Genomic DNA, 26,434 nt, shown 5'->3' with positions numbered 1-26,434 from the left:
TTGTTAACTTTTCACTGTTGAATTTCTATTTTTGTATTTGCATTTTTGTACCGTTGCAAACTACCTTTTGTTTAACGCAGCCTGGATGTAAGCCAAATCTGGCACCGTTTTAGTGTTACCCAGAGACACTATTGAAATAGGCTTATCCTTTAATCTATAGTTGGCCCACATTACAATGTCATCCTTGGTAATTTTATCCACCTTTTCGAAAACCTCCTCAGGCGACAGACGCTTACCAGTGGTGACAATTTGTCTGCCAATATCCTCCACAATCGCTGTAGAACCGTCTAGAGATAACAGCAAAGATGCGGTCAGCTGTGCCTTAGCTCTCTCCACCTCACTATCAGTGATATGACCGGACTTAATACGCAGCCATTCCTTCAATATTTGGTCTATTATTAACTTTATATTGTGTTCCTTAGAGTCTGCCACAATATACATCCCCCACAGTCCCGAATCGGCATAAGATGTTGAGAACGACATATAAGAATTAACCAGAGAACCATTTTCAGATGCAGCAACAGCCAAAGACGATGGTGAGTTCGTACCTGTGCCCAGAGATCTGTCCCAGTTGCCTACAATTGCTTGTGTGCATAGGGCGGTGAAATAGTCCGGAGCGGACCACGATACGCCTTCCACAGCCAACGCAATATGGGTTGTGGGCAGGTTCGCATCGTTGATGGCCAACTCGTTCCCATAAAACACCGGAAGTGGGCCCCGAGGAGAACCTAAGGGCACTGGAACTGCGGATTTCCTGATATGCCCGAAATACCGCTCACCATACTCAACAAGCTTGTCATGATCTACGGACCCGGCACCAACCAACGCCATGCGGTCCCCTGTGTAATTCGTCGAAATATACTCCGCAAGATCTTTGCGTTGGATAGACTTGATATTCTCAATAGGACCCAGAATCGTCCTTCCCAACGCCTGATCCTTGTAAGTAATCGCATGCAAGTGGTCAAACACAACCTCATCGTACATCTTGTCGACTTCCTCTGATTCCCTAATTATAACGTCTCGTTCCCGTTCAATAGCCTTGGGATTCAAAGTAGACCTCGTCAGAATATCACTCAGAATATCCATCGCCTTCGGAATATCCTCCTTCAGAGATTTTGCATAGTAAACCGTATTCTCCCTAGACGTGTAAGCGTTCAAATGAGACCCAATGTTCTCAATCTCCAATTCAATCCCAACCTGCGACCGATTCGTCGTACCCTTAAACGCCAAATGCTCCAAAAAGTGAGCCGTTCCGTTATTTCGACTGTTCTCCGCCCTGGACCCTGCATCGACAAAAATCCCAACTGTCGCCGTCGATGTGTTAGGCAACACCTCCGATGCAACCGTGATACCATTTGACAACTGCGAAATCTGAGTCCTAGGAACTGTACCACCCGCAGCTGCAGTTGAAAGCCTACGCACCGCAAGCCTGACTCGATTCAAAAACATGTTTTTCTCTTTAATCTTTCCGTCGCCAGATGACCGTGGGGGCGTCTCTATACATCATCCATCCATTTTCTTTTATATATAATATATATATGTCAGCAGCATCGTCATCACCATTACCCGGACCAAACACAATTACCCGGACCAAAAAATAAATGAAAACATTACCCGGACAAACGTCCGTTCGTCCCCGTCCGCCGCCGATCCCGGCTTGCCCCGATACGCCGAACCTCAAACGTGAAACTCGAGGCCAGGCAGGAAGCCAGCGGGCGGCCAGGCGGGGCCAGGGAGCCATTGAGGTCATGAACTTCACGAAGAAGCCTGTATTTTGGGGGCGGGGCTCGGCTCCGAGAAAGCCGCTTACTCATTTCACACTATAAAGTACAAATGATCATAAAGTTATATGTGCATATATATATATATATTGCTAATCACAACGCAGGTAAATCGGAGTCGTTTGCAAGCTACGGGACATAAGAAGAGAGGTATAGTTTAATTCTCGAATTTTGGGGAGATTGTCTTTTGGTTGTGTAATATAATAATATAGCATAGTATAGCGATGATGATGAGGACGTTTAGCTCAGTGGTTAGAATTGGTGCCAAAAGGGGGTTTCAGCAGAGTGCGTTGAGGAGTTTGACTATTCCTTTCCTTCCTTCTTTACCACAGGCACCCGGAGGTGTAAAGGGAGATGTCAATGAGGCGTATATTCCTCCTTCTCCAACAAAGTTGCATGGGTCTTACCATTGGAATCTTGAAAGAGCGGTTGCAGTTGCAACAATTCCATTGGTTGGGATTCCGTTGGTGTCTGGTGGAAATGTGTCTGTGATGTTTGATTCGCTGCTTGGGGCTGTGATGCTTGCACATTGCTTTGTGGGGTTCCAATCTTGCATTATTGATTATATCCCTGAGCGTGTGTACGGGAAGTTTCACAATTATGCGGTTTATTTGTTGGGCCTTGGTTCTGTTATTTCGGGGGTGGGAATCTATAAGATGGTGTCAGAGGATTACGGTCTTGTTGGGCTTACCAAGTCGCTGTGGAAGGCCAAAAGCGGGGATGCCAGGGAAGAGAAGAAGAACTAACTAGTTAGGCGGTGGTGGCAGGTGCGTGGTATATGCATGCATCGCCGTTAAGGAGAGGGCGGGACTGATATCTGGTATGTATCTTATTTATATATATTCTGACAGGATTATTATTTATTATGTATGTTGCATATATATATATATGCATAATACTATGCATGTTAGCGGGAATTTTATTCACATATTAGGTCGCGCTGGAGTTTATATTTCCAACGCTTCAGCTGCTTTAGTACTTCCTGCTTAGATCGTTTAGCTTGATGCAACAGTTGCAGCGGGCGTTCGTTGTTATATACGTCTCTCGAATCCAGACATTGTTTCACTGTAATACGACGACTTACTGAGTCAATCTCCAACTGCACCAGCTTGTGAAGATCAATTAGACGTTGTTCGAGGTCTCCATCATGCTCTATGCCGCAATTATTCATCAAGTCGTCATAGCCTAGCTCTCGTTGGCGTTCACACAATCCTAGCAATGTTAGAATTTGCAACTTCTGTTCCATGCGGTTAGTCCACAAGGGGAGCTGCATCTCTTCGGTCTTATCCTTGTAGTCACCGAAACAGAACAACTCTAGAAGAATTTGTTCCTCATAATTTTTACTGGCCAACCACAGAGGCTTGAAATGAACCCTCTCAGAATCTTCGAATGCCTGGACTACCTCCTGTGTGATCATATATGCTGCACTGCTAGACGGCAGTTGATTCCTTGGCGGTGAACAAATGTACATACGATCCAGTTCTGTTTTCAAATATCACTCCGGGATTGGTTGCGGATGACGATCAACAACAACAGGTGACTGACACATGCTCACGAAGAATTTCAAAACCAATTGGATGGAAGCCAAAGCAGGTCTTTTGATTCAACTTAATAGTTAAACAAGAGCTCAGTAATGTCTAACATCCTATATAATGCCAATTCGAAGCTGGTATCGAAGTACCAAAAGAAATCCGTTCTTGCTACGACTGTGCGACCGCTTCTTAATCAAGACAAACCGTTCCAATGTGTGCACGCTAAGGATTCTAGAGAGTATTTGATGGCTCTATGTTGTGACATATATCCGGCGGCACTGCACCCCACCATTAAAATAATGTCGAACTGGGAGTTATCTGTTCAAGCATTGTTTTCCCTGTTTCTCAAGAATTTCGTCAAGTCATGGTACGGCGACAAGATCCCTACTACAGATGATGAATTGATTGTTATACTATTTCAGTTGTGCAATCGGCTTATTAAACATATTGATAGTAGCACTGTGGACTGGCTGCAAATTCTATGCAGTGATATCCCATTTGTTTTGGATAGGCATTTCAAAATCATGTCGCGGGTAGTACATGAAGACTTGAACTACTCTGACTTCCTACAATTGTATCTCTACAAGAATCAATATCCCGGATGCATCGTGCAGAAGTTGACAGAGCCATTGAGGAATGAATCTCGGTTACAACAGACGTTCTTATCAGGCTTGGTTGGTGATCTATTGTTTGATAAGGTTGCTAATAAGGTAGCTGCACCTGTTATACTACTCGATATTATCCAATCAACATGTGACAAGTTATTACAAGAAAATGGCAAAACACAGGAAATTCCAGCATCTTCGTTAACGCTGATTACTAGAAGCGAATTACTATTGAGGAAGGGATCGCATTTTGTTTCGTATCTGACATCGGCTTTTTCTTCCAAGACATCACAAAGTACTTTACATGGAAACCAACATATACCGTGCGCTCATCTGTACTTGTTTACATTCATCAAAAATATCCTATTATTAGATAGAAGGAAACCCGTATTGTATTCGTTATTAAAACTATGTCAGTCTACAGTGGACTCATACAATCCTTTAAACCATATGATGGTAAATTTTATTAACAATATTATTAACCAAAAAGTCTTGACCAGCTCTAGAGGCTTTGAGGCTTTGAAATCCTTAAGACATACATTATTCCCCAATGACAACAAGCTGGGTCCTGAAAAGGTAGAACCTACAGAGGAAGAGATGATCAAACTGAGATGTAAGTGTGTTAACTCTATGTGGGACGTCTGTACTAAATATAGACTGTCAAAGTTCTTGGCTGTCACCAAACAGGACTTGGAAATTTTTATGGAAGCACTTTGTAAAGATATCAGAATGAACCGATTTTTGATTTGTAGGCTATCTGAATATTTGTTGACCCAGCTGGCGTAATTTTCAATATCCGGTCTAGTCTACTTGGAAGTGAAAAGTCATATAAAGATTCAGTAATCAAATCATTAAATTCTCCATTAGCGTCCACATACCCGTTCCATAATTTTCGAGCATTACTATCGCAAGGGATGGGAATTAAATGATTTTCTCTAGTTAGTCCAATTTCGGTGCTAATAAGCGCCGAATGTAGACCTATGATATCTTCCAGATTGGGAATAGCATCTGCCCCATATTTTACGTCGTTGACTATAGGTTGCTGGAATACCTTCGATAACTGTATGCGAATTTGATGCTTCTTTCCTGTGTGTAGCTGAAAGAGAACTAAGTTATCACCCAAACGTTTATAATCTGAAACCATATCGTTTATCATCAATCTTCCCTCATCAGGAAAAGAATCAATTGAACTTCCCGTAACTAATGCAATATATTTTCTGGTGAACTTATACCCACTATTCCCTCCCAGGGCAAGATTCTTGCTGAATTTGGAAGCTGCAGTGCGTGTACACGATATCAAAATACCACCAGTCACGGTCGCATCCAGTCTGTGTACTGTCCTCCACTGTGCCTGGCATATATCCGGATACTGTGTGCGTAAAAGATCCATCAACACTGGAGGCTCATACTTATGATGTAACCACCATGTCCTCAAATCAGGAGATTGGGAAAGAACTCCATTAGGCTTATTGACGATAATATAGTGTTTATTTTGAAATAGAATTGGCAAATTCCATCGGGTCATTGAATTGAGAGATAGTCATCAATTGCGGTTGCACCGTTTTAAAAGGCTAGTATTATTCGACTAAATACTGGATCCCGTATAAAGCAACTGCTTATGCAGAACAGATTCAGGATCAATTGGAAACGTAAAGTGTTTTTAACTTATCTTATTATTCTTCTCTTGTGCTCATAGCATAATATGTAATATATATTTACGATATTTCATAACATTCGTATATAAAGATATCATAAAATCTGAGTAACAAACGCGTGATCTTCACAATTCGCCAACCTTAGAACTTAGGTTAGTACACATAAGTTTATTAGGCTTCGCTCAGCGAGTAAAGTAACCAGGGCATCATATAACGACGACCATTGCAAGCTCCGGAACATTTGCGTTTGTTTGCAGCGATAAAATCTGCATCATAAGAATATACTTCATACTTATTTTAAGTGCTTATGCAATTTAAGCATATAAACGGTGGCGGCTATGTCAAGTTTTCCAGGTGAAGATACTGAAATTCCAAAAAGAGTTGCTGAAGCACTAGCACATCAGCCATTAAACCATTTGGTACCGAAGAATGAATTGTCGAAGCTAATTTCAGATCCTATCTCGTTATCATTACAGTTAGAAGCAGCAGATGCTTTCGAACCAATCCCAGCTGAACTATTGGACGATTCACATCCTATAAGCGTCGGTTCCAATAAATCAAATGACTTGAAAACCTTGAAGTTCAAGCGCCCTAGAGGGTGCAACCTAAATAAACTTTCGGAAGGAGTGAATCAGGGTTCTACTTCGGATGATTTAAGTAACTTGGCTGAAACATGCCTATCCATAACGGCAATGGTAGAATCAGAAGCAGTTATTGAAAGCCCTATGTCCAATGCTATAAAGAGAAATCATGATGTTTTCTCCGACAAGATTGAAATGGTTGAGATGGTCAAAAAGGAGAAACTACTAAATTCAAACTCATCTATATCTTTAAACCAAGTATCCTTGGGAACTCAATATTTGAAGGAATTAATGGTCTTAATGGAGTATGTTGGAACTGATGAAGCGTCTGCACAGCTTGGAGATTTAGAATACTGGATCCCATTGGACAGTGGAAATGCCTTTATGCTGTCAAAACAGTGCCTTGGAAAACTACATGTAGTTTTCCGGAATATTTTAACTACTCCTTCTGTATGGGCTACTTTAAACATTTCATTTATTCAAAGAATCATGGATGTCTGCATAAACAATATTTCTATTGCAAAAGAAAAAATTGAAATCAAGGACGAACTGTTTGACTATCAATCCTTTGCTTTCGAATCCTCCATAATTGTTTTTCTAATTTTTCTATTAGATCAAAATGACATGAGGTTATATCTAGAGCAATATATGGTAGTACCTATTGAATTTTTGATATCTGTTATTGAAAATTTACATGATGAGTTTGAAATTGGCTCTAAAAATGTTGAAAATACCTTATCATCTCTACATTCTACATTGAGTTTATTTCCAATATACATTTCAAAGAGACCAACACTTGATGAGAGTTTTGTTACTAAATTGGTTTATATGTTCTCAGAGTTAATAATGGCCAATTGGTCTCATAACTCAAACACAGTTCTAGTTCAGAACCAGATTGAAAATGTGAAAACTGTCTCAATCCAGAGTATTGAAATGATATTTGAAAAGTTCCCTGAACAACGAATGTTTGTCATTGACGAACTTCTTTCACATCTGGATAATTTGCCAACCACTAGATCTCAGAAGAGGATGAAAAATATTGCAAAATCTATCTATATCACTCACTTTACTTTCACTTTACTTTCTGTTTTACAGGTCTGGAATAACTACGATTATTGCTCTAAGTTAGATAATTTGGACAAAGAACAACTGAAGGATGTAATTACGCACTACAATGGGACAAAGCTAGATTTGGATATTGCCATAGATTACATTATAGAAACAATATTAAAAAAAACGTTTTCGAATATTTCAAAATACAGAATTGTACTTGATCATTTTGTTTGTGATTTAACATCTATAGTCATGTTACCAAATTGGCCTATCTCGGATGTCATACTAGCACCACTTTTAAAAAAATTATTTCTAGTCTTTAATCCTCAATCCCAAAACTCTATTAACGTTGAATCTCTTGCTTTACACGAAATAGGATGCATTGGCAGTAAAATACTTGACATTAGACAATCGGCAAAACCTGAAGAAGATAATAACCTGATTAAGATTTTCAATTATCCTGAACATATTAATACATTAATAGACGCCTTCGAAAGATGTATTTTATATTGCAAGAGTACCAAGAAGCCTTTGAATTCTATAAAATTCTTATGGAGCAAGCAAGTGACAGCACTGGTAAAGCTGATGGAATTTGATAAAGACTCTGAACTATGGAATTCCAAGTTGAATGACAAGTTATGTTCCATTATTAAGGAAATACATTCTAATCCAGTTAAAATGGAGAATGTAAACACGACTGATCTAGATTCAATGTATGCCTGTACGTTATTTACTTCCGATTTGGTTAATGCGTATGAACCATATCTTAATTTAGTACTCTCTTTGTTGGATAGACAAAAAGTAAAATTAAGATCAGGAGCCATTCGTTGTTTGGCGTTGCTAATTTCTAAGGATAAGAACATGCTATCCACACCTATTGTCAAAGAAACGATTCAGTGTAGACTGCAGGATTCTTCCCCGCTTGTAAAGGATGCAATATTGGAGTTAATTGAGTTAGGTTCTGATTATACTCAATTCTACGAACATATTAATGTTAACTATAGCGATGACAGTGTGCTTGTCAGAAAACATGTGTTGAAAATGAACTTGAAAATATATGATGATACCGACGATCTTACTATTAAAGCTTATGTTGCAAACCGTGTGCTCCGAAGAATAGAGGACGAAGAAGATGTTATTATTGACATTGCGAGATCAGAATTATTGAAAAGGTGGTTATTATCAATTCATGACTCAGAAAGAAACCCAAATATTTATACTCCCAAATGTGAAGAATCAATAAAAGTTATTTCACAGGTAGTTTCGTCTAGTGAAAAGTCTCGTGAATTATTTGAACAATTTTTGGTTTTTTATATTTTGAATAAACACTTACACATCCATGAAGAATACAATAAGATCATAGAATCCTTACAGATATTAACTGATCATATTATAGAAATGGCTATAGAACAGCAGTCAGATGAGAATAATAATGTTACGGACTCCACAGAAGGAAGAAGTATAATGAAATTATTATCTATAATTTCATGCTGTGATGAGCCTTTTGTCACCAAGGAACAAATCGCCTCATTATATCCTTACCTTCACGCTGACAATAAATCAGATTTTCAATTGAATATTCTGCGCGTTTACAGAAGCAGCTTTGAGAAGCTGTCTAATTTTAAACCAAGATTCCTATATGATCTTGAAACGACAATACTTTCCAGATTGCCTAAGATGAATGTAAAGGAATTGGATGAGGCCATTCCCCTAGCGTGGTCACTAACAGTACACAGGAAAGATGATACCAGAATTTGCAAAGCCTGTGCATCTTGCTTGGGCCAGTTGACACCGTATATAAACAGTGTTACAAAAGACCCTTCATCCGTTATGCCTGATGGCAAACTACAGAGGCTATTATACCTGGCAACGGGGTTTGCTAGGTTCTGTAGTTTTGAAAATACCGAAGAGAAGTTTCCCAATTTGAAATCTAAGGAAAGAGTTTTTGAATATGTCACTAAGTGTTTGTTAATGTTTACAAAAGAAGGAATCAACCATGTTATAAGGAGAATAGCTACTAAAAATTTGGTCAAAATTGCATCTAAATATCCTAAGCTGTTTAACTCAAGGCATGTGTTAACAGTCTTAGATGTTGAATTTGAAAAGGGTCCTCTAGATATCCAATTAGTTGTTTTAGAAAGTCTATATGACTTCTTCCTAGCAGAAGAGAAGAGATCAATAAAGCTGGCTGGAGTAAACGGGACTGTTTCATCTAATGAGGAGTTGAGAAAGATGGTGCTTTTAACTAATAAAATGGAGTCACTTAATGATGGTATTTGTTCCGCTCTGGTTTCCAGATACCTGGAAAAAATTTTAGACATTTGTTTGATCACTGATCTAAGCAATGCACTAGTTGCGATACGTTTTCTCAAATTGATTCTAAGGTATGGCTATACAAACCCATCATTATGCATACCGACGGTGATTGCATTGATGGCCTCTCCAAATACCTATATGAGAAATTTAGCCTATGAGATGCTTATGGAGCTATTTCAAGGATATGAGAGTATGGTCTTCAATGGATTGGGCCAGGGAATCAAACTAGGATCAGAATATGCAATCAAGTCACGACCTCTTCAATATTATGAAGATTCAGGATTTTTAAGGAGGATACAAGAACTGATGTCGACAAATAAAAAAAATAAATCGAAATTTCTGAAATCAGTTAAGAGGGTCTTTCTTAATTTGCTTTCGAGCAGAAATGCCTTAGGTCAAATTTTTGGTTCTAATGTTACGTTCTTGGTCCATAATTTATCCATCATATATTATGACAACCAATATGAAGTTTATGAAATGATCAAATCTATAGATATTTTGTCAGATAATCTTAAGGATATTATTTCCGATAGGATTCCAGAATTCCAAAACTCTTCAGAGAATACTAGCGAACTTTCTAGTTTGATTGTGGCGAAACTTGCTATTAAGGAATTCAGAAGATTTCTGTTTGAGAAATACCACTTATCTGAAACTAAGCTATTGTCAATTGGAACATCAGATGAAGACGACCTAAAAAATAAAATAGTTCCCGTTCTTAATGGCACATCAGAAACTCTACAGAAGGATTCGATATTCCTTGGCTATGAGAGTCCGTTCAACACTAAGGAATTCTGTGAAAACTATATCAACGCTATAAGCTCGGATGATGTTTAAACTATACCACTAATAAAGGTGAAATTCAGCATAGACTTGGAGTGATATCAGTTAATGAGTTCTTTATCATTAGATCGTGAAGACGTTTACTACCTGTAGAAGACTTTTCACTTGTAGACCCGTTCCTCTTTACCGGTAAGATATTTATAACAGATTGTGAGGTATTATTAGCTGCTATAGGGGAAGAAGGTGGGTTAATATCCGACACTGATGAATCAGCAGAATGCGTATCTGTAACTCTGAATTTCCTTATCTGATCAATAGTCGATAGAGAATTTTGAGAGGGCCCATCAGATTCATTGGCTGACATAGGTCTTAAAGCTTTAGGTTCTAGAATTAATGAAATAGAATTTTTCTCTTTGAAAACAGCAAGTTGGTCAGGCAGTGGCCCTAAGAAGTTGAATCTAGAAAGAGAATCATCTAGCTTCTTTTTATAATAATCCCTCTCATCTTTGGTATATTTTATAACATATGGTGACCTCAATGGCTCCGCTATAATTGCATAACGTGCATTAGATCGTGCACTTGCAGATAACTGAATGACTAATGATCCACCAAATTTCTTCTCTCTTGAGGTCTTCCTATGCTGTCTTATTTGATCAATAGTCATACAGTCTTCTTCTTCGTCTGACGAGCTACTGTAACCGTAGACGAGACTACGATCAAGATTACTGTATAGGAGTAGGGGATTAGAAGCAACATTATACATCCCATGCCTACTATTCCTCGACTGCATGCTTATCCTTCTTTTCATATCCTGGAATTTAGAAAGCATATCTTGAATAGCAAGCTTGGTCAATTCCCTTTTAGTCTTTAATTCCTTCTGATCATCAACATCACGAATCACTGTTACTTGTGCAAGCACTTTCTCCCATCCCAACATATCCAGTGTCTCATATATGTGTTGCAATCTTTCTGCCTCATTTTCCGATTCAATTTTATCATCGTTTATCATTCGTGTCTCCTGCTTAAACATCTTCTTATGATACGCCTCGTAAGGCTCGTCACTGTCGCACACAAGAAAACATTTACTTTGTTTAGTAATATCATCTAAGGTAACCTTGTCAATGTTCAAATGCATTTGTTTAATTTTCTCTCTAGTGTTTAAAACATCTTCGCCATTGTTCTTCTTAACAGGGCTCTTGGATTTATGTACCACCTTCAAAGGTTTAAACGGATCAATTTCATATTCTTGGATATCGAAATTAAACTTCTCATCATCATCTGCAGCAAAAGCACCAGCTTTCATCTTAGACCTCAGCACCCTTCGACCTGTCATAACGCTTACGAACGCTCTTTTGATTATCTCCTGTGATTGCGGTAAAATGATCCCTGCTTTCCACCATTGACAATTAAATGTTTTTCAAAGCTTTTCGCCCTCTACTAATTACATAGCAACAGTATACAAGAGCAAACCAGACATTGCTAGGAGGTCTAATACTATATGTCTGGGATCAATGAGCTCTAGAAATAGATATAGAGGTCATAAAATAAAGGCAGAGGAGTTCTCTCTTCAGCCAAAAGTACGTCAGGGTAGACGAGGGGGTTGGTTTCGTTCATTAAGGGGGAATAAGATTTATTTGAGGTACATTATGTTTTTATGGGTAACATGGTTTGCGTTAATTCACTACTATGAAAGAACTGTTATTGGAAGAGCTATGTCTAAATGCGATTGGAGTTTATGGGAACCCTGGAATCGAGGGGACATTCCACATAGGACAGCTTTGTTAGCGGACCCGCAGATTATGGATGCACATTCTTATCCAGGTAGACCTCGCATAATTAACTGGTTCACACAACAGATTTTGGACAATTATCATCGAAAGAATTGGTTGTATATGCATGCATATTTGGATCCAGACTCCGTATTTTTCCTTGGGGATCTCTTTGATGGCGGTAGAAAATGGAAACAAGATTATTGGGGCCAAGAATACAAACGATTCAATAAAATCTTTGACAAAAGACCAAATATATACACTGTTATGTCCTTACCTGGGAATCATGATATAGGATTTGGCAATGATGTCATAGAATCTAGTTTAAAGAGGTTTACAGCTTTTTTTGGTGATACTTCATCAAAGCATAATATTGGAAATCACACCTTTGTTTTATTGGATAGCGTGTCGTTATCTAATAGAAATGACGAAAAAATTTCAAGAATACCAAGAGAGTTCTTGGACTCGTTTAATATTAATGACCAGAAGTATCCTAGGATATTATTAACACATGTACCCCTATGGCGAAACCCTGGAAAAGATGCCTGTGGCCCTGAGCGAGAATCGAAGAACCCATTTCCTTATGAGAAAGGTGAACAGTATCAGACACTAATAGATGAAGAATTAACTAGTATGATATTATCCAAAACCCAACCATCAATGGTTTTTTCCGGGGATGACCATGACTATTGCCACATTAATCATTCATATACAGCTAACGGAGAATCGGTCATGGTTGAGGAAATAACTGTTAAATCGTGTGCTATGAATATGGGTATTAAACGACCAGCCATAGAATTACTATCTTTGTATAATCCACAACAGAATGAATTATCCAAATCAATTGAACTCGAAACAAACCATGCTACTTTCAAGACAAAAATATGTTACCTACCAAATCCATACAAACCGTTCACGATGTATTTATTGCATCTGGTTATTTCTTTAGGAATAATGATATGGATGAACTTTTTCCCTTCTTCATTTAATAAGAAAGTGGGTGTTAGGTTGAACGATTACTTTGGGGATATCAAAGGCGCGTTGCTACCAATTTCTAACAAAAAGGATGATAGTTACAACCTTAACGTCATCAAACGACATTCGAACTATTTAGTTAATGAAAGAGTTGATCCGAAGGCCTTTTTTCTAAACTCTGGACTGTTATTGTCGTTAGTTTTGATTACATTTGCCTACCATTATAAATCTATTTAGTTTCATCGATAATAACGCAGAGTGCTCTTAATGAACCGGGGTACTTTCATGGCTACATCTAATCCCCATCATTAAGAACCACTAAAAAGTTTTATTTTAATACTGTGTAACAAAACAGATAAACAACCGCACCCCAATAAACAATTGATGCTTTTCACATCAAATTGATCCCGAATTTAGATCTAAAGCTATCGTTGTTAAAATCTTCCCTTCTGGAGATATATTCGGTCACGATTTTCCGCTCCATAGAAACCAATCTCCCCTCGTTAGTCAAAGATTCCAACAAATCTGGCTGAACGGTGAATAAGTTGGCCAGCTCTCTCAGAAGAGCAAATTTCTCATCTAATTCTGCAATACCCCATTCCTCAATTATATTTTGATATCCGATGATATCCTTAGTTACTATAACGCCACCAATGGAGCTAACTTGAAACTTTTTGTAGTGGTCTAACAACTTTTCATATAGTACGTTACCTACTTCAATCAAAAAACTTTCCAGGTTACCATTTTTTAAATGACGTAATACTTGCGTATGTATTGCGTGCAACACTGCAACTAATTCAGCACCCGGTATGGTATCTTGATCTAATAATTCCTGAGATCTTGGAATAAAATCTTTCTTATTCTGTTTAGACAATACATGGTTAAACTTTTGATCTAGGAATAGAACTGTATCATCTAGTATAATATTAATGGCAACCTCTGACCTTCTTAGATAAGCGTTAGACAACTTGATTACACTCTTCTTAGCTTGAGGAGAGTTGTTCAGCAATGGAATGATAATGGCTTTAATTGAAGCAGATATTAAACTCAACATTTCAGTAGTCCTTGAAACATACTTCAAGTAGGAAAGATTTAATTCAGTATCTTGGAACGCATCCAGACGAGTTAATTGAGTATAAGCAGTTTCGAGTGCAGATTCTACATAGGAACTGACCAGACCAAACATCATTACCTCAACTAGTTCCAGACAGAAATCACTTGAATTCGTAGGAATTAGTTCCATCATGCGTGCTAGAGACTCCACTGCGCACTTTAGCATGGTATCGAGATATGAAAGCGTGCACAATGGATCTTCATCATGTGTGAGATCTCCGGATTCTGGGGGAGGTGTGCTCTCAGTTGATTGCTTTAAAGTTGGAGATTTCGATATTCCCTTCCTATCCCTTTCTAAATGGCTTCTAATGAAACTATTAACTTTTGATAGCCTGCTGTTTGTTCCTGGTACAGATAACATACCTAACTCAGCTTTAACGTCTTTATTTGAAGACAACTTGTTAGATAGCGTTCTGTACTTAATATCTTTTTCGTGGTAAATATTAAATTCTGAAGCCATATGAACTAATATACTCTCTAGACATTTCTTTTCAACATCAAAATACTTTGACCTATCAAAAACAATTTTAGAAAATATATCGTTAAAGCATTGGTCTAAAGTGTTGGAGAGTAGGTTATCTTTGTCGAAGTTTAATTCAATGAGGCATTCCGACACATCTTTGATGAACTGATTAATTAATGAATAAACTGCATGTAGCGTTCTGAGATAAGCAAGGTTAGAAATAGTCATAGAAGTATTAAGAAACAGAGTGGCTTTTGGCTCCACCATTTTTTCCATAAGATGCTGAAGAAACAGCTTCATGACATTTGGCGCTCTATCCTCAAATACCTTTTTAACAATTATTGATTCTGCTTTAATAACGCTCTTCATTTCGTTTAAATTTTTAACCAGTGACTGTGGATAAAACATATCATGTATTTCAGCATTGGTTAATTTTTCTGTCATATTAGGGGCAGCAAAAGCAGCCATGTCTGCTTCATCCTGTTTTACTGATTCTAAATCATTGAAGAATTCGTGTTGTTTTATGAAACTTTGAATCATATTGACGCCTCCATTAAAATGTTTGAGAATTACAGCAATTTCATTCAATTGATCAAAGTCATTCTCACGATAAGCCAAATTAAAGTTATCTAGTAATTCTGTCTCCATAACTTCTGAGTATTTTTCAATACATGTAGTCGTTTCAATAGATTGAGAGAGTGATTTAGTATCAATCTTACGTGCCAAAATCAGTAGCTGCTTAACCACAACAGCTGCCTGAGCCTTTTGTTTCCAATCCAGAGAAGTTCTTAACTGCTCTAATTTCTTAGAACCCTTATTTGTATAAAATTCGTTGTAATAAGTCACCAGTTCCACTGATTTGACATATGCATTTTTAGTCCTCATAGACTTTTCCAACCTTTCTCCGAGAGGGGAAACAACCTGAGTAACCGAGCTCAGTTTTTCATCTAATACATTGTAGTTGACTACTATGCCTTTGAACATATCATTTAACTGCAAAACATTTTTCGCATGCGCTAGTTCACTTTCGGTAACCTGCTGTTCTAGATGTTCCTTTTTTGAATTACATTGCACCTTAAGTTTCTTCAGCTCTCTTAAAACAGACTCAAAAGTTCTAATATATGGTTTTGGATCTAAGCGATCAAATGTACTATCACGATTTCCACCCGTACTGAGCCCTGTATTACCAGCAGATGTATCATGTTCCTTGCTTAATTCCTGAACAAACTCGTTAACAGTTAACCCACCAAGGAAGTTTTCCAAGGTTAGCATCCTCTTCCATTGTTTATCCAACTCATATATTGTATTCATGATGTTAGAGATGCAGGAACCCTTCTCAATGCCTTCAAAATACCAACTTTTTTGTGCAAGAGAAGCAATCCATGGTGTAATAGTCTAAGATCTCCCCCGTTGTCTACTTTTAAGGTTCTTTTTAAAACGAAAGTAAGGCTTTTCGGCCTGCGAAACCAAAATCAAAACATCCGTATAAATATAAACTGTTAAGGTATATCTTTTGGTCCATCTACCTACAGCACACAGAGAACCCATTGAGCTTGATAATACATACCAATAAGTGCCATGGCAGATTATGACTTCAAACTAGCTAATGATACTGCAAGCTCCGATTCTATAGATGAAGTCATCAGCGCATTGGAGGACGACGATGCATTTATATTTAGATACAGAGAACAAAGAATCGAGGAGATTTCGCGCCACTTAAAGGAGGTTAAGAAGAATGCTTCAGAAGGGGAATACGGATATGTGCATACTGTGGAATCTGAAAGTGAACTCATGCAGATGACTTCCAAACTCAACAGGGTTGTTATTCATTTCTTTCTGGAAACATTCCGAAGGTGTTCTGTAATGGACGACAAGTTGCGTGAACTGGCTGCAAAACATATGACAACCAAGTTTCTGCGTATAAGTGTGGATAAATGCCCCTTCTTGGTCCAGAAGCTAAACATCAAGATCTTGCCTTGCGTTTTATCCTACGTTAACGCCATAGAGCGCGACCGTATAATTGGTTTTCAGCAATTAGGCAACCAACCAGACAATTTCCCTTTATACACTCTTGAAGAACGACTCAAGAAGTATGATGTAATTCCGTCAATATCCGAAACGAACTACAAGAATGCTACCAGAGGTGATGTTAATGGCCTTCGCTCTGATAGTCACCATTATCGTGATGAGCCAGACAGCGATCTAGACTTGTGACTGCTTTCTAACACCCATACATCAGACTAAAAATGTAAGGGTGCAAAATATAACTATCACGTGATTTATATTTATGATCTTCCACGACGCACTCGCGCAATCACGCACTCAGGTACTCTCGCAAGTTCTGATCCCATCACTGGCAACTTTCACCCGTCTTGTAAGCCACTCCTGATACAGACAGAATAAGAGCTTTAACAGTGGTTCTTTTTTGTATTTTAGATCGTCACACCTGTATCTGGTAAGAAAGAAGCACTATCTGCAGACAAGCCAAGATGCAAATTTTCGTCAAGACCTTAACCGGTAAGACTATTACCTTGGAAGTTGAATCTTCTGACACTATTGACAATGTCAAGTCCAAGATCCAAGACAAAGAAGGTATCCCACCAGACCAACAAAGATTGATTTTTGCTGGTAAGCAATTGGAGGATGGTAGAACTTTGTCTGACTACAACATTCAAAAGGAATCCACTTTGCATTTGGTCTTGAGACTAAGAGGTGGTGGTAAGAAGAGAAAGAAGAAGGTCTACACCACTCCAAAGAAGATCAAGCACAAGCACAAGAAGGTTAAGTTGGCTATCTTGACTTACTTCAACGTTGATGACGATGGAAAGGTTACCAAGTTGAGAAGAGAATGCCCAAGCGACACCTGTGGTGCTGGTATCTTCTTGGCTAACCACAAGACTCGTCACTACTGTGGTAAGTGTCACAGCACCTTCATGAAACAGGCTTAAACTCTTTACGCCAATGCTGTATCTATACTATAATTTAGTTATATATTGTGTTTAGATAAAAGTTCTTTTTCTGTGGGTTTACTTACTCTGTTTCCTGAGCGTTGAAGTTGCAACATTAGTTGGGCAACCATATATGCAAAGCTACATTCAAGCTGAGGAGCGTCTAAGTATGGATAAATATGAGATTCTATAGGATGTTTTACAAAGAATCCTATATTTTTGATCAGACCAATAGATATGCAATATACAGTGGTCGCGTGTGTTGCTGCGTCTACGTGATGTTTAAAAACTATGGTGTGAAAAAGAAATATACAATAATAGTGGTAGTAATAAATAATGATAATAATGATGTAATAATACTAAAGTAATGGCTAATGGGATGGAGAGATGGATGGTTCCTATCGCTCTATTTCTTTCATCAATCGTTTCTATTTTGTTTAATTCCATAGACAGCTTGCTGAACAAAATACATGGGAGGATGTAGAATGAGACTACGTTTCATTTGAACTTTCTAACCTTTCACTAAGTTCTAGTACTAACCTCTTCAATTGTTCATTTTCTTTTACCAATCCAGCCCTGTGTGATTCAGATTCCTTTAACTTAAACATTGTTCTCTTTAACTCTGTGCATGATCTTGTGTAACTATCTTTTAAAAAGTTGAAATTCAAGATCAGTTTGTGGGTGTTGATGATCCTTTTCTTCGTTTCTGTGACTTGCTGCATAGTAAATTCATCTGTTAATTTCCCTGGGCTGACGTGTGAAGACGGTGATACTGATAATGATGGAAGTGGTTTCGTTTTAGGGGTTACAGTATTAATGTCTATTCTTGGAGTAGTAACAGTTAATGAGTTATTGCATTTAGAACCACCATCTTTAGATGTGGCAGCGGACCCCCTGGCTTCAGAGTTCAATTGTACATGCCGAGTACGTGATCCTTTGCTGTCTGTCGTTTTCAATAAGTCACTATTATCAGATAACGGGGATAGTGACTCTGGTGATAGGGTATCATAGAACAACTTTACCTTCTTTGGGGCGGCCTGGAGAGGTGCATCAGAGCTTTGCTTTCGCTTGTCATTAGGTGTTGAAATAGTATGAGTATTGTGTCCTTCCATACTAATGTCGATAGAACGTGGAGTATCGGTCCCTAGACGTGCGTTCATATTCATTGATTGTTGTATGATTGGTTTGGGGCCAATCCCTGGAACCAAAGAGGTTGGAGTTGGGTGATGGTGTTTATCATCCACGCCAGCGGCGTGCGTTTCATTCATCGTATGATTTATGGTAACAAAAGGCTCATCGTTACCTAATATACCATCCATCGTCAATTGGTCCAAATGTACTTCACTTCCTGCAGAATGTTCTGTATTCGAATGATCTTGGTTCCAAAGCTCTGGACATGCTATCTCAGCCATGGCTTTCTCAATAGCTTCGGCCATTTCATCTCTATGCTCTATAATGGTGTTGGAAACCTCAGGGGTGGTACCTGTAATTGATCCAAGGTTTGAGAGATTACCACTCCCATTATTCCCCCCACCTGATCCAATAGTGTGTTGCGATAAAAATCGGTGTAATTCCAATTCTAGATTGTGTTCTTCGTCATCAATATTAAAACCTGAGCGACTAGAATGCGAAGCTTGGAGAAACGCATGCTGTGCCATGCCTTCTAAAGAACCTGATTGGTTATGCAAAATGTGACTGCGCTCGTGACTGCGCTCGTGACTATGAACAGGATTCGCAAGTTCCAAATGTGGTTCCTTACTTCTACCTTTAACGCTCATTTCCTTGTGAACCTACAATAACAATGCTGTATATTGTGCTTAGTAGCCTGAGCTTTTGTTAGAGACTATGGATCTTAATTTTTACCTAACAACGGTTGATCATGAATAGAGAACAGCTAATATACCTAAAGCTCATCGCCTGCTGAAATGAAATTTTTCAGAAGATGGAAAAAAATCTAGATATTTCGGAACTGCGCTCTCTGAACGGGAAAGTATATCACGTGTTGGTAGTGCAACAGGAGATCCATACGGAGAGCTTTATATCCTTGAAGGGGAGAGGTAAAGCGGGAGCAGGAGGGAAGAGGTTCCATTAAGTAGTTCACAATACTTTTAATTATTTATGAATACTAAAAACTTAGAATATGGGGTATATTGTGCATATAGGTTAGGTAGGCACAGAATCTTACAGTTAGTTTATATGTACAGTAAAAAACAAATGCCATGCAAATGGTATATTACGCATTCAAATACAGGGAGGTGAATCTCTTTTGGATGTTTGATAAGGTAGAATTGAAAAAAAAGTAGTCACTTCTTATATATTTGTAAAGATTTTTTTGGGGCGTCTTTATCATAAATATGTTGCCGAGTACAGATTTGGGTACATCAACAAAGTCAGCTGGAGAGCCTTCCAACAGCTGTGTGCCGTACTACCGGCTTTGCCTTTTTCAGAGAGTTAATCAATCACTCCTTTTGAAAGGCAAGTCGGATAGTAGTGGAATATTTATTCATAATAGAGGAAGAGCAGTCCACCCCAAGTAAGTCATCAACTGTTTCATTAACCTTTTCGACAATTGTGTTGCCAATATCATCCATGTACTTTTCACTCTGACCCCAACCCTTATTTAGAGTCAACAGAACGGTCTCAAAACCTCGCTTACCCTTCTCCGCATTTTCATGATACCGTTGCACAGACCAGTCTTCTAACTGGTTGCATACTCTAGTAAATGGCGCATACGCCGTGATCTGCGCCTCCTGCTTGAATAAAGTCTTATTCTGAGGATCCTCGGGATGAGGACTGTATGTTACATTCTCAAACACTTTCAGCAAATTAGAATACGTCAGATTACAACTCCTCAAATTCAAAGTCTTCGTCTCTAAATCAACAACCGAAACCTCTCTAACATAACTAATATTCGTACTGCCTATCAACATCATAATCCACTGGGGTACCGATTGCTTCACCGTAATCAACCGTTCACTAATCAACCGTTTCCCACTGGCATCTAGCTCCCTCCTAAGAACATCAGTAGCGATTACATGTGTTGAAACCTCATTTGGATACTTTTTCCAGTTTGCAGCAGTAACCTCTTCCCAAGGATAATTAAACTCATAAATATTTTGGAACAACTTCATCTATAATAATAACAAAAAAAAACCAGAAACCAACACAAAACTCAACCTTCACTCAGCAACAGAACTTCAGAATTTGTTATTCATCGAATGACAAACAATTGCTGACTTTTTATAAGTATATGTTAAAATTGTATATTTCAAGATTTTTAAGCTAAAAAAGAAATAAAAAAAGAATTTCACATTTGAGAACTTTGAGTCTCTTTCTGCCTGAACAAGAAATTATATGTGGTGTTTGGGCTGTAAATATAGCCTCAAAACCAGCAGGATTATATGGACTTACAAATGGTTTGATGGATAATTGCTTTAGGGAGTAGTATTTTTGAGTGTCTCTAGGCTCGGAGTCCTTTTAATGATGGGGTTTTGGTACATTATGGCTGTGGGGGCGGGTTTAGAGCTTTTCGAAGGAATGGGGTAGAGGAAGCTTAACAAATCGCCAGTCCCCTGGGCGATGGTAATGCCTAGCACTGACAACATTATGTCCTCTTGGCTGGCACATGAGTAAAATCATGTTCTTGAAGAAAGAGTCAGTAAGAAATGGGTTATTTTCTGTAGGGACCACCTTATGGCAGATAGGGTTGCCCGATTTTATTAGTTTGAGGTATTCGTGTGTCGTCTGCTGTGTGCCTGCTAGGAAGATGTGATATATGCCTAGGATTAGTGGATACCAGATGCCGACACCGCAGTAACATATCAATAAAAGGCTTGGGGTTTTTGCTGTTGGAGAGCCCTTAGAAAGTCTGACAGAGCAGTTAATTACCAGCAGGATAATAGTGAGTACTGCGCTGTAGATAAATGTGAGGAAATAGCGATAGTTTCTTTGGCCCACGCAGTTGTTAACCCAGATGCAGTGATGGTCAAAGGTCATTATACAGCTATTGCATGTTGAGCAATGGGATGCTCTTAATGGCCTCCATATTCGACATGTGGTACAGTATTTTAACTGTATTGGGGAATTTGTAGATGAAGAGGGAAGTGTAATAATGCTATAGTATTCAGAAGGTAGTTCGTAATCGTTTCGTAGTTGAGGAAGATGGATGTTCCTAGGCAGCGTTCCAGGGTCCGTGGTCGCAGTTTTTATGAAGGAAAGAAAGCATAATGTCCATGAGTAGTAAAATAGGATAACGGTGGCCTTCGTATTCGTCGAATACCAAAGATGGCGCACCTCACATATAGAAAACAGTATTACAGGAAATAAAAGTAACAATAAAACACAGGCAAACAGGTTCTTATTGTTTGAAACCGTCCTAAAACGACCCCCAAAAAAGAAGATATAGTTCGTGATCCGCGCTAGTGAATGATAGTTTTTAGAAGTTTCTTCTGCCGGGAATGTATGGTCACTGGTTACAGTCCATCGGAGGAACCTCGTATACCACGGTACACTTTTTATAATGATTGAGTCGCTGTTCTGTACTGTGCTAGGAAACGACTCAGACTTACTGTATTGTCTGCAAGGTTTCCTGCCTTTTCTCTTCTCGTATACAGCCCCATCTTGCATTCCAAATTGTCACAAAGTACCTCACTGGTGATATAACTGGGTATGAAGACTACCAACAATAGTTATATGTATGCTGCTGGGAGTAACTTTTTTTGGCTGTCACTAGACTTAACTATTCTGACTTTTGCCAGCTGTCATAATTATGAAAGCTTTTTGATGATCCTGACGAAATAATATTGGGACGCTGCAAGGTTATCAAAACGTTGCCCGTTGGTACGGTTTGATAGAAATATCTACAAATGAAACAAAAAACATAAATAGATGTATACGTACATTTGACACAATGATTCAGACTACAGGAAATATATTTGCCAATAGTAATCAAGTATCGTTGCAGATACTATATGTATTATTATTTATAAATGTTTACACTATTAGCAGCTATTACCTAACTTTGTTGTAAAAAGTCTGCTACTATATAACACATTCCCAATTACTTACCTATTTTGCAACTAAAGGAAAGTGGAGATAAATTAATCATTGATAAATTAAAGCAAGTATCAAAGAATTACTCAGAAAAAAAAACGCCATTTCATCTGTTGTTAGCACCTAACACCCATGCTCCATTAGTCAGGTTATCGTCATCATATAAATCTAAGGTGAACTTTGGTTTCTTGTAATTATGTCCTGTTGTAGTATCCGGAGACATCGACTGCATTTGATCACCAACAGTACTATTCTTATCCCCAGATTCTTGTATTGTTGCATCCCGACTAATATCGTATATTTGTAAATTATATTTGTTTAATGTTTGATTAACCTTATCCCCGCTTAATAAGGTTCCAGCGGAGCCTTGATGTGACATGTGAATTGTGTTGCTAGCTTCACTATCATCAGTAGCTCCAGACGTCAAACTATCTGATTGATCTGTTATAGAAGTACTTTCGGCAATAATAGGTTTGTTCGATTGAAAGTTTAAGGCAAATCTGTTTGGGCCAACTAATGTTTGGAATAGTTGAATCGAGGGTTGTTTCCGAACCTCTTCAAAAGACTTGTGTATCAAGTTTTTCTGAAACAACGTATTGCTGCTGTTTGAGGTAGGATCCGCTCCGGAGTTGGGTTCTGGAATACCAATATTCAACAACTTGGAGAAGGTCCCAGGTAGCAGCTTCAAATCATGCAAAGACGAATCTGAACTACTAACACTCGACGATGGAGATGATAATTTAGAGTAGAATATCGGAGGTATCAATCCATTAGATGAGCAAACGTTCTTGAGAGATTTCTTAGAACGTTTTCTTTGGGGTGTTACCAAAGGTTCAACAAAGTGACCATCGTGAACGTAGATGTTCGTATACCACTCGTTATTTGTCGTTGAAGAACAAATTTCATCTCCCATAACAGAAGGCCCATGTTGAGCAGCGAAGGGGGCTCTTGAAGGAGGATCCATCAGGCTCAACGATCTGAATCTCCGACCGGAGGACATTTCTTTGTTGTTATTATTAGCAGAGGAAATAAAGATAAAATTATCGTTTGTTGCAGAACGAGACAACTTACTCGGAGCGTAAAAACTAATTCCATCTTCATCGGAAGAACTTCCAAGTTCCTGCTCGTCGTCATCTTCAAATTCGTCATCATCATCATCACTACAATCATTATTATTTTCATCATCATCATCATCATCATCATCATCACATTCACCATCACCATCACCATTAGCATCATCATCATCCTCATACCCATTACCTTTACCTAACACACGAAAATGGTCTGAGGAATTCTTAGCATCTGCTGCCAGACCATCCAAGGATGAGGAGGAAGTCATAGTACTACTTGTGTTAACAGAATCATGCTCAACAGTTAACGCTATTTTATCAGACAATCTTCTTTTATTCAGAGACGAAGGCCGCTTCCTCGTCTGGAACTTTTCTGTTGAAATAAAACTGTTTTGTGAATACAGCAACTGTGAAGAAGTCCTGCTTAAGGATGTTTCATCCTCACTGCTATCCGTTAATTTAATGATACTATCTGCGAAAAGTTTCGACTTGTGCCGAACCGCGTTGTTTTTAAGAGCATCTAATGACTGTTGATGCAAATATCTTGTTAATGGTCTATCAGATAATATGGTTAATAGCGCTCTCACTCCTGTATTGTTTGTGACAACAATGATAGATGTTAATTCTGCAGGATTCTGAGGATTCGTAAATTTATCGCTCAATTTTGTGTAGTACTGCTTAAATGGTATCGATGTTTTAGTCAAAACACTGTAAGACTCTATGAGAGTAAACTCCACAGCATTCGAAGCTAGAATATCCTTATCCAAAAATGTATTGAACCATTTTTGGGACGTAGGAGTTGTTTGGACGTGGAACTTTATCTGTATTTGGGTTCGATAATCGTACAATTCAGACCAACAGGACTCTATGAAATATTTGATCGACTCAACATATCGTAGCGAACCACCAGAACAAACACATAGGCTGAAATTGATCCTTTTCGACATCGACGCGTGCTTCAGACGAGTCCAGATAGTATCGTTATACCCCATAAAACTAGACAAGATGCCTTCCCTCACTTTATGAATTTTAAACTTCCTGTTCATCCGGCTGATCTTCCCATGGGTCATTTCATCATCGTAGTAATCGATAGTCGGGATGTCAATGTAAAGATAAACCTTAAATTCATCTATCTCACCCACATCTTCAGGAACAGGGTCGAAATACGATAACAAGAACAAACGCCCCAATGCTTTAACCTTCACCTTCGACTGCGAACTAACTGCAGGCAACACAGGCGCCATTCTCACACCACAACGAGAGTATATGTATCCCTCAAACTCTGAACTGCTATTGTATTGTTATTACCACTAATAGCACTACTCACCAAAAAACAATCCGGATTTTGTTTATCTGCCGTCCTGCCTCTTTACCAACTGACACGATCCCTTCCGTTTCCTGGAGAATATATATATATATTTCTGATATATGTACCCACTTACCGAGATTTCACACAACTTTCCAAAAAAATGTGACCTTAATGGGACTCGAGAATTTCGGATTATACGCCCAAAACGGAATCTCCAATTTTATACCCTAGCTTTTCAATTACTTTCCCTGCTTTAGATAAGATGTTCTAACAAACTAGCAAACTTTATATATGTTTAAAGGAACAAAACGGATCGTCAAATCCCGTTTTCACTCGAGAACAGCTAATTCGAGATGAGCTAAACGCTTATGCATACGTCATTTGCCACGGTATAGACACGTGAGCATTCCTAAGCCACGCAAGATGTGGTGACAAACAGCTGGTCTTCTTGTTAGGCTGCGTGCTGCTCGAGGCCCCAGTTGTGGGTCACTAGAGATGTCCATTATAGTGTCTACAAATGCACAGTTATACAATATATAATCTTTTGCAGGTTTCTCTTCCTTTGTCGCGAGCTAGAATGTATGTACCAATAAATTACAAGACAGACGGAAAACAGGCAGACAGACCGAACGCTGGAGGCGCAGCGTTAAGCGTCATACATATTAGCGACGGGAGTGTGTGGATGGGAGAACGGACACAGACACAAAGTAAGGAGAAAGTGGGCTGACATTGGGATGGCAGACTCTGAGAATCCGCAGGAGGATATTAGCGTCCCACCAGCATTTGAAGGAGGCATTGAGGTTGCCATCAGATCAAGGGAGCTTTCGTATAGTCCGTATTCGTCGTTTAGAGTAGGATGCTGTATCCAGACCAAATGCGGGAAATACATATCTGGTTCGAACGTAGAAAATGCAAGTTACGGGGCAAGTATTTGTGCTGAGAGAACAGCAGTTGTTAGAGCCGTTATGGATGGCCATACGGATGATTGGGCATGTATAGCTATCAGCGGTGATTCGCTACAACAATGCATATCACCATGTGGAATTTGCAGGCAAGTTCTAAGGGAATTCACGAACCCTAAAACCTTCCCCGTAGTGATGTTAAATGGGGATGGCACTAAGCGGAGACTCATGACCTTGGAGGAGCTTCTACCGGATAGCTTTGGGCCCGATGACTTGCATCATACGGCTTGACCATTTTATATGCGGTGATAGTATATTTATTTAATACATGTATCATGTGTAGTTGTAACGTCTGCTTAGGTCAACTTCTTTCTTTTTTGCCAGTTGAAAAAAATTTTGTGCATGATTTCTCTTGTCTGAGAGACGAATAGTGAATGAATATGATTAATATGTAAGGTTTTTCTTCTGTATAAGGCTGGTTGTCGGTTGCAGCTGTGTTTTAGTCTCTCTGTGCAGTAATAGGAGCTTGG

General features: G+C 38.7%; 16 protein-coding genes across 16 annotated transcripts; 7 read left to right on the top strand and 9 right to left on the bottom strand.

The window, feature by feature from the left end:
* Positions 1–60: 60 nt before the first annotated feature.
* On the bottom strand, positions 61–1,449 carry MAS1 (mitochondrial processing peptidase; the record flags this gene model as incomplete). Its single annotated transcript, XM_003646036.1, has 1 exon — positions 61–1,449. The coding sequence occupies one exon, from the start codon at positions 1,447–1,449 to the stop codon at positions 61–63; it is 1,389 nt and encodes a 462-aa protein (XP_003646084.1).
* Positions 1,450–2,008: 559 nt separating this feature from the next.
* On the top strand, positions 2,009–2,527 carry Ecym_4190 (CybS family protein; the record flags this gene model as incomplete). The annotated part of the gene is made up of 1 exon (XM_003646035.1): positions 2,009–2,527. The coding sequence occupies one exon, from the start codon at positions 2,009–2,011 to the stop codon at positions 2,525–2,527; it is 519 nt and encodes a 172-aa protein (XP_003646083.1).
* A 173-nt stretch (positions 2,528–2,700) lies between these two features.
* CSN9 (Csn9p) lies at positions 2,701–3,252 on the bottom strand (the record flags this gene model as incomplete). The annotated part of the gene is made up of 1 exon (XM_003646034.1): positions 2,701–3,252. The coding sequence occupies one exon, from the start codon at positions 3,250–3,252 to the stop codon at positions 2,701–2,703; it is 552 nt and encodes a 183-aa protein (XP_003646082.1).
* Positions 3,253–3,414: 162 nt separating this feature from the next.
* NVJ3 (Nvj3p) lies at positions 3,415–4,704 on the top strand (the record flags this gene model as incomplete). The annotated part of the gene is made up of 1 exon (XM_003646033.1): positions 3,415–4,704. The coding sequence occupies one exon, from the start codon at positions 3,415–3,417 to the stop codon at positions 4,702–4,704; it is 1,290 nt and encodes a 429-aa protein (XP_003646081.1).
* PUS5 (pseudouridine synthase PUS5) lies at positions 4,643–5,443 on the bottom strand (the record flags this gene model as incomplete). Its single annotated transcript, XM_003646032.1, has 1 exon — positions 4,643–5,443. One exon carries the CDS (start codon positions 5,441–5,443, stop codon positions 4,643–4,645), a length of 801 nt encoding a protein of 266 aa, XP_003646080.1.
* A 468-nt stretch (positions 5,444–5,911) lies between these two features.
* Positions 5,912–10,357, top strand: SCC2 (cohesin-loading factor complex subunit SCC2; the record flags this gene model as incomplete). Its single annotated transcript, XM_003646031.1, has 1 exon — positions 5,912–10,357. The coding sequence occupies one exon, from the start codon at positions 5,912–5,914 to the stop codon at positions 10,355–10,357; it is 4,446 nt and encodes a 1,481-aa protein (XP_003646079.1).
* Positions 10,358–10,382: 25 nt separating this feature from the next.
* On the bottom strand, positions 10,383–11,636 carry SAS4 (Sas4p; the record flags this gene model as incomplete). The annotated part of the gene is made up of 1 exon (XM_003646030.1): positions 10,383–11,636. One exon carries the CDS (start codon positions 11,634–11,636, stop codon positions 10,383–10,385), a length of 1,254 nt encoding a protein of 417 aa, XP_003646078.1.
* Positions 11,637–11,814: 178 nt separating this feature from the next.
* On the top strand, positions 11,815–13,284 carry CDC1 (putative lipid phosphatase CDC1; the record flags this gene model as incomplete). Its single annotated transcript, XM_003646029.1, has 1 exon — positions 11,815–13,284. The coding sequence occupies one exon, from the start codon at positions 11,815–11,817 to the stop codon at positions 13,282–13,284; it is 1,470 nt and encodes a 489-aa protein (XP_003646077.1).
* A 154-nt stretch (positions 13,285–13,438) lies between these two features.
* Positions 13,439–15,934, bottom strand: SEC10 (exocyst subunit SEC10; the record flags this gene model as incomplete). The annotated part of the gene is made up of 1 exon (XM_003646028.1): positions 13,439–15,934. One exon carries the CDS (start codon positions 15,932–15,934, stop codon positions 13,439–13,441), a length of 2,496 nt encoding a protein of 831 aa, XP_003646076.1.
* A 267-nt stretch (positions 15,935–16,201) lies between these two features.
* On the top strand, positions 16,202–16,837 carry PLP1 (Plp1p; the record flags this gene model as incomplete). Its single annotated transcript, XM_003646027.1, has 1 exon — positions 16,202–16,837. One exon carries the CDS (start codon positions 16,202–16,204, stop codon positions 16,835–16,837), a length of 636 nt encoding a protein of 211 aa, XP_003646075.1.
* Positions 16,838–17,112: 275 nt separating this feature from the next.
* Positions 17,113–17,571, top strand: RPS31 (ubiquitin-40S ribosomal protein eS31 RPS31 fusion protein; the record flags this gene model as incomplete). The annotated part of the gene is made up of 1 exon (XM_003646026.1): positions 17,113–17,571. One exon carries the CDS (start codon positions 17,113–17,115, stop codon positions 17,569–17,571), a length of 459 nt encoding a protein of 152 aa, XP_003646074.1.
* Positions 17,572–18,062: 491 nt separating this feature from the next.
* On the bottom strand, positions 18,063–19,349 carry ATC1 (Atc1p; the record flags this gene model as incomplete). The annotated part of the gene is made up of 1 exon (XM_003646025.1): positions 18,063–19,349. The coding sequence occupies one exon, from the start codon at positions 19,347–19,349 to the stop codon at positions 18,063–18,065; it is 1,287 nt and encodes a 428-aa protein (XP_003646073.1).
* Positions 19,350–20,030: 681 nt separating this feature from the next.
* Ecym_4179 (PRELI/slowmo family protein) lies at positions 20,031–20,702 on the bottom strand (the record flags this gene model as incomplete). The annotated part of the gene is made up of 1 exon (XM_003646024.1): positions 20,031–20,702. One exon carries the CDS (start codon positions 20,700–20,702, stop codon positions 20,031–20,033), a length of 672 nt encoding a protein of 223 aa, XP_003646072.1.
* Positions 20,703–21,090: 388 nt separating this feature from the next.
* On the bottom strand, positions 21,091–22,197 carry ERF2 (palmitoyltransferase ERF2; the record flags this gene model as incomplete). The annotated part of the gene is made up of 1 exon (XM_003646023.1): positions 21,091–22,197. The coding sequence occupies one exon, from the start codon at positions 22,195–22,197 to the stop codon at positions 21,091–21,093; it is 1,107 nt and encodes a 368-aa protein (XP_003646071.1).
* A 532-nt stretch (positions 22,198–22,729) lies between these two features.
* SND1 (Snd1p) lies at positions 22,730–24,937 on the bottom strand (the record flags this gene model as incomplete). Its single annotated transcript, XM_003646022.1, has 1 exon — positions 22,730–24,937. The coding sequence occupies one exon, from the start codon at positions 24,935–24,937 to the stop codon at positions 22,730–22,732; it is 2,208 nt and encodes a 735-aa protein (XP_003646070.1).
* Positions 24,938–25,736: 799 nt separating this feature from the next.
* CDD1 (cytidine deaminase) lies at positions 25,737–26,195 on the top strand (the record flags this gene model as incomplete). Its single annotated transcript, XM_003646021.1, has 1 exon — positions 25,737–26,195. One exon carries the CDS (start codon positions 25,737–25,739, stop codon positions 26,193–26,195), a length of 459 nt encoding a protein of 152 aa, XP_003646069.1.
* Positions 26,196–26,434: the final 239 nt, after the last annotated feature.

This window comes from Eremothecium cymbalariae, chromosome 4 (assembly GCF_000235365.1).
Source record: "Eremothecium cymbalariae DBVPG#7215 chromosome 4, complete sequence".
In the NCBI taxonomy this organism is placed as follows: domain Eukaryota; kingdom Fungi; phylum Ascomycota; class Saccharomycetes; order Saccharomycetales; family Saccharomycetaceae; genus Eremothecium; species Eremothecium cymbalariae.
Note: the sequence above shows the minus strand (reverse complement) of the source record. Positions and strands in the feature narration are given on the sequence as shown.